The 14,565-nt window shown below is 37.5% G+C and overlaps 1 protein-coding gene across 2 annotated transcripts in view; it reads right to left on the reverse strand.

The window, feature by feature from the left end:
* Window positions 1-949: 949 nt before the first annotated feature.
* Window positions 950-14,565, reverse strand: part of TDRD12 (tudor domain containing 12) — a 36,286-nt gene continuing 22,670 nt past the window's right edge. Inside the window, exons 20-30 of one of the 2 annotated variants that reach the window (XM_037409507.1) lie at window positions 14,345-14,444; window positions 12,210-12,397; window positions 11,709-11,919; window positions 11,079-11,171; window positions 10,168-10,337; window positions 7,550-7,671; window positions 6,451-6,505; window positions 2,575-2,688; window positions 2,328-2,481; window positions 2,173-2,239; window positions 950-1,781 (exon numbers count right to left, since the gene is read on the reverse strand). In XM_037409507.1, coding sequence (XP_037265404.1) covers window positions 1,696-1,781; window positions 2,173-2,239; window positions 2,328-2,481; window positions 2,575-2,688; window positions 6,451-6,505; window positions 7,550-7,671; window positions 10,168-10,337; window positions 11,079-11,171; window positions 11,709-11,919; window positions 12,210-12,397; window positions 14,345-14,444 — 1,360 coding nt within the window. In that variant the 3' untranslated portion in view covers window positions 950-1,695. The remainder of the gene's footprint in view (window positions 1,782-2,172; window positions 2,240-2,327; window positions 2,482-2,574; window positions 2,689-6,450; window positions 6,506-7,549; window positions 7,672-10,167; window positions 10,338-11,078; window positions 11,172-11,708; window positions 11,920-12,209; window positions 12,398-14,344; window positions 14,445-14,565) is intronic. The other variant, XM_037409508.1, reaches the window with a different exon arrangement.

Genomic DNA, 14,565 nt, shown 5'->3' on the forward strand with positions numbered 1-14,565 from the left:
CCTTATCAAAAACTGCTTGAGGCCAAAAGAGTATTTTTGGAATGTATTGCTACATTTTTTACATTGTTCTTTATAGATCAGCCCTTGGCAGCTGCTAAGAATGTATGGCTAAAATCAGCTTTTGCTTCTACTTCATATAAGGTGTCTTTTATTTTTCACAGAAAAATTAGGTAGTTTATGTGTATTAAATAACCCACTAGATTCATCTACTAGCAGAAAACTTACCTTACACTATATTTAGGTATCAGACAAGTCAAAGAAGAACAAAAAATGTGAAGGAAAACATCCTGCCCCATGACATTTTTTTTCCCCTATTAGATGGTTTGACAGTCTTTTGTTTGTATCCCAATGCATAGCAAGACCAAAATTCAGTTACATTAGCTATTTCCTTAAGTACTTCTACAACAGTTGCAGCTTTGCACATACCTGTAGGCAGGTGAAGGTTATAATTAAGCTCAGTTGTAGTGAGGTTCCCAACTGCGCCGATTTTTGTAACCATGCATTAACAATTACAACTGTTCCTGTCGCATGGCAGTTTTACACTTTTTTAAAAGCAGCAGCTTTATCATACACTGAAACTAGAAAAACTGTAACTGTCAGTGTAAATGTATTAATACAGTCCTCTCGTTCTTTAAGTAAAGGCATCCCAACATGTCTTGAAAGAACAGTCCCCAACAAGCAAATATACTCTCCCTAGTCAAGAATACAACAAAATCTTTTAGGCTTAAAATAGATCTGTAAAGCTAAGTCTCTATTCTAAATCACCATGTAGTTATGTCAGGGAAACTAAAGTGCTTTAAAATCTACAGATGCAGAGACTGATAACAGATTCATTTATTATAAATATAATTTACATTACTACTTCACTGCAAGATGTTCTGGATGTGCACAACAGTGAAAAATTATTTACTGAAAGACGGTATATTAAAAGGCAACGCCTTAGGGCTAAACAGACAAAATTTTATTGTTTATTTGCAAAGGAGAAAAGGGTTTTAGACAGAGGGAATGAAATCATAGTATTCATGAAAAGCGAAAATGTCAAACTGAAAACAAACACCAAATTTGCTGTTTGTCACAGCATTTGTTCCACAAAAGCTTTTACAGCAGTTATCTGTTACAGTGAGCTGCACTGTACAGTATTTCATACCCAGTCAACATACTTCCAATCAAGAAACAAAAATTGCCATTGGATTTGAGGCATCATTTCTTGATGCAGAACTGAAAAATACGATGACTGCCATCAAACTGATACTGTATGAAGATAAGGGACATGGCAGAAACAACCAACAGATCATCAGTATTTGCAAAACTTCAAAGATCACTAACTACTGCTAACCCAGCAAATTCACTCAGATAAACTAAAAGATCCATAATGACTAATAAATTCAACCATTTCACAAGCCAGGTTTAATCTTCAGCTTTCGCTGTTCAGACGGCACACATATGTATGTGCGCATCATCATTAAAGCCAACAATCTTAAAGTGAAGGCACTGGAAAACAACGTTCTTCTGTGTAGTATTTCTTCAGATTCTCAGAGCCCAAGGGTACGGAGTTTGTTCACTCTTTTCCTCCTCAAATTAAGGACAATTCTGCAACCTGTATGTTTAGTTTTACCAGTTTTAGTGGAAATACTCATGCAAGAGCCACTATTTTGAAGCAGAACTCCTATCAGAGGCAGAAGATCTGTCTCCAAATTACTCATCACTTTCTGTTCCACTGTTTTCTGAGGAGTCAACCAATTCTTCAGTTACTGCAGCACTGCAGTGCAGTTTTTTAGTACCTAGAAGTAATTAACAAAAGTGTAACATTCATAAAGAACAAAAGCTTCAGAACAAGTATGTACTAGTAGTAAAAAAACCCCCCACCCTAACACATAGCCAAAGTGAAACAACAGAATACCAAACTTTAGACTACAAACAAGACAGAAACACCAAAAAATACTTCAACTGCTTTTTGTCTGTCCTGTTCTGATAGAAAAATACCCTGCTGTCTACATGGTTTGCTATTACAGGTCCTCTCATCTGTTTTCAGAGTATTTGAGCAAGCCAGTTAAATGTCATTATATATATATACATACTATATATATTATTATTAATTGCAGATATAGCATATGCAAGAATGAGGATGCTAATCATTTTATGCGCTTGAACACCAGCCTGTTCATTCCTTACCAACTGGAAAAGGGCTTTTATCTTCAAAATCTTCCCAGTGTTCAAAATCAAGAGACACACGAGGATTCTGTTGACAAAAATACTGTTTGAAATACCTGACACACAGTGAATGGGTTCAGAACATTAAACAATTCTCAAATTAATTTCCACTTTACCTTGTTCTTCAGTAATTGGCGCCATGCTCCTTTTTTCTCTTTCATGAGAACAATAATAACCTCTTTATCCTTAATCACACATGTAGACTTTTCTCCAAGTATATATCGATGCAGCTCCATGTCAGCTAAATAAAGCTTTTCACCTGAACTAGCACTATATTATAAAGAAAATTTAAAAAATTAAAAAATTAAATGCAAGCCGACAGAGAAACTTTTTGTTTATTATATTTAAACTTCTTAAACCTACCTGAACACCACCTTCTCTTTGAAGAACTCACATTTACAGTCAGCTACATTTGCTACTTTTACCTTCACTGTAACAGTCTCTTCATTTTGAAACCACTTTATTTCTGGATAAAAGCTAAAATAAAGAAAGTTCAACTGAATATTTTTCCAAAATAGAAACCAACTGAGTTTTAAACAAGCTGTCTCAGTCAGAACTTTCCCATTAGGTTACAACCAAGCTGCCGATTTTCAGCTTCTGTAGGTGGCCTCAACGGTAACTTGACACTGAATAGCAGTGTCAGCAAAGCACACGGCAGGACCTCAGCCAACCTTGCCACAAAAGCACTGCAACCGTAAGCCTTTGGAGAAGCACATCTGTCGCAACGGAGGGAAGACACAGTCACTCAGTATGAGTGATCAGCAGACTTCATTTATTGTGCCTTACAGTCACCTACCTTTTAGGCCTTGTTATAATTAGCTCATACATATTACAAAAGTTAAGCTCATTACTGGTTAGTTGCCTAAATACCAAGCCCGCCCCTAGTTTCTCTTCTGTAGTTACCTGTTCCCACCTGCAACATTCTTTTCCCAACGCGATCTTCCTGTTACTGTGTAACAAGAACAGCCAAGGATACTGTATTTTTGCTTTACTTCAGATAAGCTGAGAGCGATGTGCATTTTTGTCCAGCCAGCGGGACTATGTCTATGTGACCCTTTTCAGCTAGCCAGTTATCCACAATTCCCCCGTTTTTATTTTGGGCGACATAGGCCTGGTTGACCACTTTCAATAACAGCGTTTTAACACAGGAAAATACACAGCCAACTTATAAAATCTCAGTTCAGAAGTATAATTTCAGAAATACTTGAAAAATAAAGTTAGCTTGAAGCTTTAATTTAGATGCTCTTTCTGTTCCAATGATATAAAAAGTTTGAAAAATTCAAAGGTAATTTTAAAGTTCTGAATATGGACTAATGCAAGCTCAAAACCCAAAAAGAAACCAAACTGATGTTTGACTAGGAATATTTGCAAATATTTTAGTGGAAAATCCCTGACCATTAACAATTTTCTGTCCAAGTAACAACTGCCCTTATGCAACCAACCATCCTGAAGAACACCTCACTGATATCAAAGAATTAACAAAGGGGAAAAATTAGTTCTAAGCTAAATACATTCATAAGTGGATTTTTCAATAGTTACATACAGATTTACACACTAAGCCATAATGGCTTGTAGGTGATACATACAAGAAGAGTACGTTGCTTATCTGTCTGAATGTCTATGCTAAATTTGACAACTATGCCACAAGCCAAGCCTACATGGGTGCTGTATGTTATGCACATTCCTTAACAAACAGAAGTATAATAGATAAATTCCCAAGATCTAGTCCCCAACCTAATTATATTATTTTGTAGCCAATTAAGGAAAATAACACAAATGTGCATACCTACATGTGCACACGCCTTTTAGTTCAGAACCAATCTGTGATAAAAGGCCTTAGCCTTATGGCATCATTGAATCTTAACGAGTACAGTAATTAAAAATGCAGTCTTACTGTAAGTGCGATTTATGCTGACATTCCCTCAAATGCTACACGTTTTTCTCACTCAACTGCCTCAAGATAAAATAGTAGTATTTGTTAATATGTATTAAAAAATCATTAATTCTCTACAATAGCAGTTGACTTCCATAACACTATGTAAGCAAAAGAGGCTTAAGATGGGTTTTCTGAATACTAACAATTTATTATAGACTGTCTAAACTCAGGTCTTGAAAGATTTCACTCTGCCAGACATAGAAACACTGTTGCACTCCAGTTGTGATATCCCTTTTCCCAAGTTGTCACATGCACATCTCGCTCAAGCAACATTATTGTTAGTTTCTCTCTGCTACATAAAAGCATATTGCACTTGTAGATATAAAAGACAGCACCCTTACTTAGATTATTACCTTATTACCTCGTAACTCTTAGTATACCTTGTATCTCCGATTTCATCACTTCAAAAATTCACCAGACGCAGATAAAACCACAGCATCAGACTAAACTACACCTTAACTGCTGATTCAAATAAAGGCATTCTCTTCAGATATGCCTAATGCTTACAAATAATTTTGGCTGGTTTTGATCAGAAAATTATTATTACAATAATGATCAACAATAATAATCCCGTTTGCAAAATGCCTTTAAGCCAGCCTCCTAGTCCCAACCAATTTCCACATTCAGAATATAGATAAATACAGAGTAAATTATCTCCATCAAGGCAAAAAGACTTCTCTTTAAGCACAGAGATGTTTGCTAGTTCAAGGCAGAAACCCATTTCTTGTAGGGGACATCTGAAGCACTTTTTTTGGTGGGTTTGTAATCAATTCCGTATTTTTCCTTGAGAAGCTTAAGCTGTTCCTCTTGTTTCCGGAGTGTTTCCAACTCTGATTTGTTGAATAGGTCCGTATTTCCCAAAAGTATCATACATTTCCTCTGCTGTGATTTTATACCGGCAGGTTCCAAATATAAAGGATCCGATTGACCTCTGGGGGCAGCTGGATGTTAGCTCGCTTGGCCGCTTGCATTGCCATGGCACCAATTGGAGGGGGGGGGGGGGGGGTGCCGCCTTGGAGAGAAACGGTGGCCGGGAAGGGGCCTGCCAGGCCGCGCACCACCACTGCCGCAGGGGACCCGGATGCCATCCCATACGCTAATAACCCGGGTAATTCCTTTTTACAATCTATGTCCTGAATGCTCCGCTTTTCTAAAAAGCATTTGAGCAAATCGTACGTCGCTTGCCAGCGCTGTTGCAGTCTTGGCGAGACTTCGGCGACGCGTGGCCGGCAGGACCCTCTGTAGGTGCTCCCGGGCGCGGGGACTGTGCCCTTCCGCCTCCTGCGCTGCTTTCAGGACCGGTACCCGAATCTCCGTCGACTCGTGGCTCACAGGTTCAGCCCTCTCTAGGGTCCCTGTTCAGGGCGCCATTTGTCGCGACGGAGGGAAGACACAGTCCTCAATATGAGTGATCAGCAGACTTCATTTATTGTGCCTTACAGTCACCTACCTTTTAGGCCTTGTTATAATTAGCTCATACATATTACAAAAGTTAAGCTCATTATTGGTTAGTTGCCTAAATACCAAGCCCGCCCCTAGTTTCTCTTCTGTAGTTACCTGTTCCCACCTGCAACATTCTTTTCCCAACGCGATCTTCCTGTTACTGTGTAACAAGAACAGCCAAGGATACTGTATTTTTGCTTTACTTCAGATAAGCTGAGAGCGATGTGCATTTTTGTCCAGCCAGCTGGACTATGTCTATGTGACCCTTTTCAGCTAGCCAGTTATCCACACACATCTACTAGTTCAAGTGGGTAGACACACTCCCTTAACTTTGATATCCAAAGGATTCAAACTTACTGCCTCATTTAAGGATGCTATCAGAGGTCTATTCTTGGAATGACAAAGGAAAAGGTAACAGTAGCAAGACCAACCTCTGAAACACTAAGTATTTTTCAACTGGACATAGACACAATACACATTTCTCATCAAGATTTTCAACCACTTACTCTACAGCTGTTATGCCTCAAACGTCCCCCAAAAGCATTTGTTTTCATTCACTTCCTAGTACTGTGGTGTCTAATCAAAGATCACGTAATTTCAACAAAGTTAGCTTCCAGGAGTAAGCAAAAGAGCAGTTTAAATTACTTAAGGGATTCATAAGATGATGTGTGTGTATATACATAGATATCTTCTAACAGCAACAGTAATCTCTCCAGGTCAACACCGACATAACAGAATACTTCTGCCTGTGTTATACCTATTTATTCACTAAACAGATAATCTCAGTAAGGATGGCCGTCCTGTTTGGCCGTTCACATTAAAAAGCAAGCATGGGAACAAATCACTCTCAATTTCTGTACCATTTACATTGATGCAAGGTGGAGTCTTCTGCTTCCTTACTCTCAGCTACACCATCTGAAAGAAATAAACCCAGAAAAATTTTTTATACTTACCTATACTACAGGTACTGACAGAATACCCCAGCACCATTGTAAGAAGAACTTGTTAGCAATCAAATTACTACTGCAAGACTATATTTGGCATTTATATTGGTTACTTCCTGTTTGGAAAGATTTAATAAGAGTTAATTCAACCGAGTTTTTTAATTAAAAGGAGTATTAGAGTCAGTATAGGAATTAAAAAACCACCAAAAATGCAGTTTTCCAGGTCAGGTAAACATTTTTCCAGTTTCAAGACATTATTTATTTGAAACCTAAACCAGGGCATTATAGAAATTGACTAAGAGTTTCAGGGATGAAACTAACACTGAAGTTACCATCACAGCTTGAAACATGGCATGACAGTCACTCCAGTATACCAGGCTAAAAAAGCCTTCTATGATAATCACTCTAGGATTTTATTTGACTTCTGTCTGTTTCAGCTTCTCAATCACTCAGCTTTCACTGCTCCAAACTCACCTGACAACTGCTGCCAGATCATCCTCTGTCCCCCTTCTATGACTGACAAAGCCATGCGCTTTTAAGCCTCTACTAACTGAATACCACATCCCTGGGCAGTAGATTAAAAAGGGGGGGAAGGTGAAAAGCAAGCCATTTTTTACCATCCTGTATCTTGGAAAAACCCTCTCCGAGAACAATGCTGCTATTAATCTCATATTTCAACAGATTTCAGCTTCCTTAAACCCTATGGCCTTTGACAGCAAAATGCTTATCCTCTCTACAGGAAGGATTTTCTGCTCACATATTCCATTCAAAGCCAAACAATTCTGAATCTCTCGGGGACAGGATATTTCCCAAATAATACAGCTATATTAACATGGCTTACTCTCACAGCATCTCTAGGCTGCTAACTATAAGGTATTTGTGACTTACTGTAAACATTAGCTGTATGTGCTATTCTGTATATTCAGAGGAGGTCTGCATTTGGTAAAACGACTTTTAGGTTGACATTTAAGCACCAGACTTTAAAGTTCAAAATTTTTGGAAATTATGAAATTACCACATTGATGATTCCAGAAAGTATTTTTAGAAGAATTACAATTTTCAGTGGAACTGTCTTGTTTTGACATATTCTGTGGATTGGATGCTTTCTGTGGACCAGGTGTATCCTCCTTTATGCTTCTGAATACAGAAAAAGACAGATGAAAAGAAAGGGTTCAAATATGTTGCAGAATTCCTAATCATAGTTGGAAATCCTTTGAAGTTAAGTTCTTCATTCTAATATATAAAAAAATACAATAAAATGCAGCAAACCATAAATCTCACCACAGGGTTGCTGAACTGCAGTAACTCTGTAAGAAGCATTTATAAGAAAACCAAGTTAGGAGAACATTTAAAATTCTGATAGTAACAGCATTTCCCCTGAATCATAAAGATCTGTTGGCCTTACTGTGTGTGACAGACCTAGATAGGATAATTATTCCCTTCCATAAAGAATACCAGTAGGTTTGGGGGCTTGTTGGCCATTCATTCTGACTTGGAAAAAGTATTTCCGAATACTCAAGAGTTCTTCACTTACTAGTAAGAGACCTCTTGGCTTTCCAGCTGTACAGACAGGGGCTTCACTAGCTAGACTCAAGATTCAGGAAACACTGTAACAGAGTCAATCTACTTGAGAGCTCTGAGATAGGCACCACGACACTGTTCTGCAACAGGCCCAGAAGTCTCCATTAAAACATTACCAAGATGCAGCATCATTTCTGAAACACTGACTCATCTGTCCAACTGAAAAATGCTTTCTTCCATTACCTCCAAACACCTAGTGACATAAGAGGACTGAAACTAGTCTAGCAAGTCATCACCTAAAGTTTCAGCCTGCATAAATAAATATTGGCTTTTAAATTAACCCATATTGAATAGTTAGTATTAAATACCTGTGCAGCCATCTTTATTCAGAACTGACACAGCTTACCTTAATTACTCTTTTGGTAAGATTAAAGTAATTTTAATCTTAAATGAGAGACACCTTTAAAAAAAATGCACATGAGCTTTTCTGAATAATTCCAACTGAGCAGTATTTTCAGCTACATAAAAATACTGCATAGAAAACTCAATTTGTAGTATTTTTTAGAAACCATTTCTGAGTTATTTACTTGAAGGAATCAAACACTTTAAAAAAAGTAATGTCTCCAATGATGTACTAATAGCTTTGGAAAGCCACGATCTGACAGAATCTGATCTTACTTTAAAGCAACCCAAGTTCTACAGAAATGTTTGATTATTCACATGCTACACTAAAAACAGCCACCAAGAAGAAGGTGCCTCAAGCTGAAGAAGGACTTGAAAAGGAGGGTTGAAAACTGGGCAAATAAGAGTATGAGGTTAGACAAAAGCTTCGTACATGAAGTCTGCAATGAAGCAGACAAAACGGACAAAACCAACACAACTGCGCATTCTGCAACAAGAAGATAATCCTGCAGAAACCCCACTTTTCAACCTAGGCCTAATACCTCTTCAACTGTGAAAAGACTTACGCAATGAAGGACAGCCTGTTTTGCTCAAATGCCATTAATCAGGAATGAGTGGAGTATTTGCCAAGTCTTCATGGGATGACATCCAAAAATCACGTAAAGAAACTGAAGGATCTAGCGCTTTGACTGTGCATCTATTGAACAGGCCCACAAGGTAGTAAATTGTCATCAAAAAGGTTTGGACAGAAGGCCCAGAGACAGACTGACTTTTTTAATAACCAACGAATTATCTCAAAGCAAGGATACTGCTTCTGTCCATAGACCACATCATCTCAGTGATAAAGGTATCAGTCATTTTCTTTGCACAACAAAAACATTTGTTAAGGCAATTAAGACTGAACTTGCTGATAAGTGTTGTTTACAATGTGCAACATTCTGGCTATGCCGAGCTTGCCTGAAAGGCTGTGCAGCCTTAATATACTAAGGTCCACTCTTAGAATACTGTTAGTATCTGTGGGAGGAGTAGAACAACACTTTCATTCTGGTCGCAGAGATAAGATCCTTGCACTGCATATGACAAATCGCAAGCATTTAACTGAAGAATCTTGCTGGCTGTTGAACTGAAGAAGGAGATTGATGAACAATCACAAAAAGACCAGCACTCTGCATCAAGGACATGTAATTAAAGTGAATTGCTGAGGCAAAAGAATAGAAAACTTAACCACTACACTGAGTGCTACTTGATGTACCAACAGGAGGTGGTTTGGGCTGCTGATACCAGGCAGTTCTGCCATGCCAGCAACGTGCCAAGTAGTTCACAGAAAAACAACTGTTTTCAAAATAGTATGGAAAGTATCCTATATCTTTGTGTTCTTTCATAAAATTTTTTTACTAGGCAGAAGCATTCTTTGATGCAATTATCATGACCAGAGAAAAACAGGATGATCCAAGTTATTACGGGTACTTGTCAAGTATTGAGCCATACTCATAGCCATGAAGGACAACAGTTAAGCGACTACCACATCGCGCACACAAATCTTGAGACAAAAAGAATAGCTAAAGGAAAGCAGACACATCACAAACACCGTTGTCTCTGTGTTTAAATGTAAATCACATTCAGTAATATTAATTATGAAAATACCCAAGTAAATTAATACAATTTTTTCCTAAGTAAAGTATATGCTGAAAAAGATTTGTAAACACTTACAAAGGCTCCAAGTTCTTTGCATGATCTAATACTTTCACGTGTCCACACAGCTTCTGAAGTTGTGTTATATGTTCTGGATTGTCAGTTCCCAGACCCGTAGACAAAATCTCAGATCGAACATTATATTCATTGACCGACACCTTCAAATCTGAAAGCCTGGTGACGCGGACCTTGAATTACAAAACATACTAAATGGAAATCACAGTTCATAAACGGTCTCTCTCCAACTCTAAGCTGTTCTTTAAGTAAAACTTTAAACATATCCCCATTCATTCATACGTGTAAGCATTTTGTTTCCTGTGATATTCAAACAGGAACCTACCCATGTCTGTTTTCAAGGTATCACCACCTTTTTCGCTGTGATAATGGCTCTAGTAACTATTAGCTAGTTTCACCCAACAGAACCAAGTAAACAATCCTAGCCCTGATTATACAGGTTACAGCCAAAATACACACCCCACAGAATAACTTCTGTTAACTTTGAGGAATAGTCTGGATGACATTTATAATATAATACATATTGAGCTCTCCAGACTTAAAGTTCAAGTTTTAATCAGTCATGTATTTCACCTACAAACAGGCATACATATTTATCACAGAATGGTTGAGGTTGCGAGGGACCTTTAGAGGTCATCTCGTCCAACCTGCTTGCTTAAGTAGGATCACCTAGTCAGCAGCCCAGAACCATGTCCCAATTGCTTCTGAGCTATCTCCAAGATGAAAACTCTACAACCTCTGAGCAACCTGTTCCAGTGCTCAGGCACCACCACAGTAAGCTAACCAACAGTATTACATGAATACCACATAGAATAAAATTAACATAGGAAGGGACAGAACAAAAAGGAATAGATGCTTTTGTTATAAAGGAGTTTAGATACAAATATTTCATAATATTACAGTTCTATACCTACCATTGGGTCCACCCAAGCTGTATTTCCCAAGGTATGTACTATTTTTGCTTCATGTAGTCTTCCTTTTATTTTGTGATTAATATAATGAGTTACCTAGGAAAAACAAGTTTTCACTGCACTTGATGTCTACCAACATAACTTTACAGTTATTCTAATTATAACAGACCAACCTTCTGAGCTTAACAATGAAACGGGTATTCAATAAATAAAACCAGTTTTGAGTAAACTAGTGAAATACTCCAACTTTACTGTAGGTTAAAACAGTATTAGCCTTTAAAGGAGCTTCCTTAATGGAAGACTACTCAAACACAGGCCAATTTATGGAGGCTACTCTTTCCCCATTACTGCCCACAGATTCAAAAGCGGCAGTATCTTGTCCTGGAAGAAGCCATTTAAATGACAAGAGAGGAAAATACCATAAATTTAACTTCATTACTTTGTAGGAAAACAAACAAGAAAACTGACTTCTTAGAATCTGGCCCAACAGCATGTATTTATTGGTAATGTTAATAAGTAACAGAATTTGATAACTAAGTTTGCAGTTCATAACTGGTTTATTGTAGAAAATAATACACAGACAAAAATTAAAGAACATAAAGGAAACACCATGCAAAACCTGACAAATATTACCTTTGGGTTCCATTCAGTTTCATTATCAATGGGTTTCACTCTACAAACTACAAATTCCACAGCCTGAGGCGGCAGACTCTGAAACCTTGCAGGTAAGTGAAGCAGCTGATAGCTCGGAACTTGACTTGTTCTGCCTTCATCTATATACTTAATTCTGACGCTAAAGAACACATTTTCCTCCTCTTTTGGGGGAATCTCTATCACCTGAACCCTTCATACAGTAAGAAAGGAAACACAGAATTATCATTCATGTAATTCCAACAAATCAATTGTAAATATTTTTTAATCTACTCATTTAAAAAAAACAGTATTTTCATAGCAAAATACCTAACTCTGTGTGTGTGCATGGACAGTCATTTTGTTTTCCAAGAATGATTTGAATAGCAGTGATTTTTTGCTGGTTTTGGGGGTGAGCTGGCTTCTTAAACTAAATAGTGAAAGTTTTAAATTACTTTATATAAAAAAGCACACATGAATCATTTAAAACCCCAACATTTTTACCTGTGAAAGAGTGTTTTCTCACATAATCCATAAAATGCTAACTTCTCCACATTTTTAACAGAAATTTTGTTATTAGGTTGCTTAAAATACTCATTAATTTCTTCAGCAAGCATTGTATATTGGTCCTTTTTTTTATCTACTATTCGACCAAAGTAGTTCGTTGCATTTACAATGTGGAGAGGCAGTATCTGAAAGCATAAAACACATTAGAAAAAAAAGGACTGAAAGATTTATTGAACTAAAAAACCCACAAGTATTCATATTCAAGATCACCTACCTCTTTCCAGCAAAAAGAGGTGACAGAGATGCCGCTGCATACACATATTTCAGCAGTATTAACTGCCCTTAGCCCAGTCAACAGTGGACAAAATAAATTTACAGAGCAAGAACTACTAAGATCACAAACATCAATGAACTACACTATTACTTGTCAGGCTACTAAACACTAAGGCTTCTCACACCATTCAAAGCTTAATTTTAAGTGTTCTCCAACCGTACAACGAGTTTTAGAGGAAATGACGGGAAGTGAGGCCTTCACTCTTTTCACATTAAAATCACTTAAATGAGAAACTATGAATACACTACTATCAGCATCAATGCATAAAATGCTGGGTACATCCATCCAAAGGGTCACGCCAGGCATAAGTACTGATGTATAGCTGGGTGTATGAGGCCAGACAGGATAGTAAAAGGATCAGAAAGGTAATTTCCCCTTAATAAAAATCCTAAAAATTCACAATGCAACTGAGGCTCTTAAAGGAAGGAAATACTATACTGGGTTCCAAACAAAAAAGAAAGTGAATACTTATCAAAGAGGTAACTGGTTTGTAAGACAGAAACCCAGGCTCTACAGTCAGAAGAACAGAATTACATGAGGAAATGGAAGAGGTCTTGAGTGCACCACAGGTTAAGTGCAAGTTTCTAACAGGAGTGTCATGAAACCTGTCCCACTCTCAGGCACCAAAACTGGATACATGTAGGTTCTCAAAGGGTTTGAACTCATACCTACCAAGAAACGCTTATTTATTAGACAGAAATGGAGTGACACCAAAGAATCCACCCCAGTTCTCCTCGTTTTCTATTCTCACAACCTATGGCTTTTGAGAATGCATAATACCCATTAACTGCATGACCTGAGGGCACCTGAATTCTGCAAAAGGCACGACAGGAAAGAAGGCAGAAGCAGCTCATCCAAACAGAAGGCATCTAGTGCTTCTTCGAGCCAAGTGCTAACTCTGCAATGAAGTACCAATGTCTACACAATTGCCCTCAGCAACCACCATCCAATAAGGGGACAAGAGATAGACTGTGTTAATACTGCTGTATGGGAATACTGCAGCATAGAAGGAACTGAAAAGCCAGATGGAGGGAGCTGGAGATACAAACTGTTACTGGGACGTGAAGAGCCATCACAGCAAAGTCAACCCAGTAACCACGAAGGTTTCATGACTGAAACAGTTTAAAAAAAATAGTAGTCAAATTAGAACTGCACTCTGTATCAAAACGGTTTTCAAAAAGCATTAACATCCTAGTAGGAAATAACCGTTTCCATCTAGAAGATAAAGGAGGAGCTGTACCCCATTTTCTGTGGATATTGTATTTGAAACTAGTATTTTCATTTACAAGGCCACAATACGCTCATTTTTCAGCAAGTCTGCATGAACATATCAGCTAAGGAAAAAATCTTCAATTCCAACAAAATATGCATTACCTTCCACTTCAACTTCTCTTCACTCCAAAAGATTAATTTGTGTTTCCCTTACAATAAATATAATTTAAACTTATAGGAACTTTAACCTTTGTTAATTTTGGTATATGGTCTCAATTTACAGAAGGAAGGAATAAACAGAACATAAACCCTCTTTCCATAGAATGGGAATCTTCAACACAAAGAAAAATCTGAGGTAAACTCATCATCACCTGCAAAACAATTCCGATTCAAGCTAACAATTAAGGTAAAATCTGGCACACTTACTTATGCAAGAGAGAGAGGGAAAGCCTAAAAAATAACACATATTCCATATAGTATACATACTACATTAATATTATGTAATATGAAAAGGTAAGTATTATGCTAAGTAGCTACTTAAGACCTGTCCTCTTGGTACCCAAAATCAAGGAAAATAGTAACTTACTGTCACATATCCAGGTGTTAGTCTAATGTTTTCTGGTATATTCTGGGTCATGTCTATTTGTAAATTAATTTGATGACGATCTGGACACACTGTTCTATTCCTACATATTAAAAAAAATGTTTTTAGAAAAAAGCCCTTTGTTTCCAGTTGTAGACTGTTTTGACATGATTTACAACAGCTTTAAATACTAAAATTTAATCAGCCCTCAATATGCAATTTCT

Source organism: Falco rusticolus, chromosome 15 (genome assembly GCF_015220075.1).
Source record: "Falco rusticolus isolate bFalRus1 chromosome 15, bFalRus1.pri, whole genome shotgun sequence".
Classification (NCBI taxonomy): domain Eukaryota; kingdom Metazoa; phylum Chordata; class Aves; order Falconiformes; family Falconidae; genus Falco; species Falco rusticolus.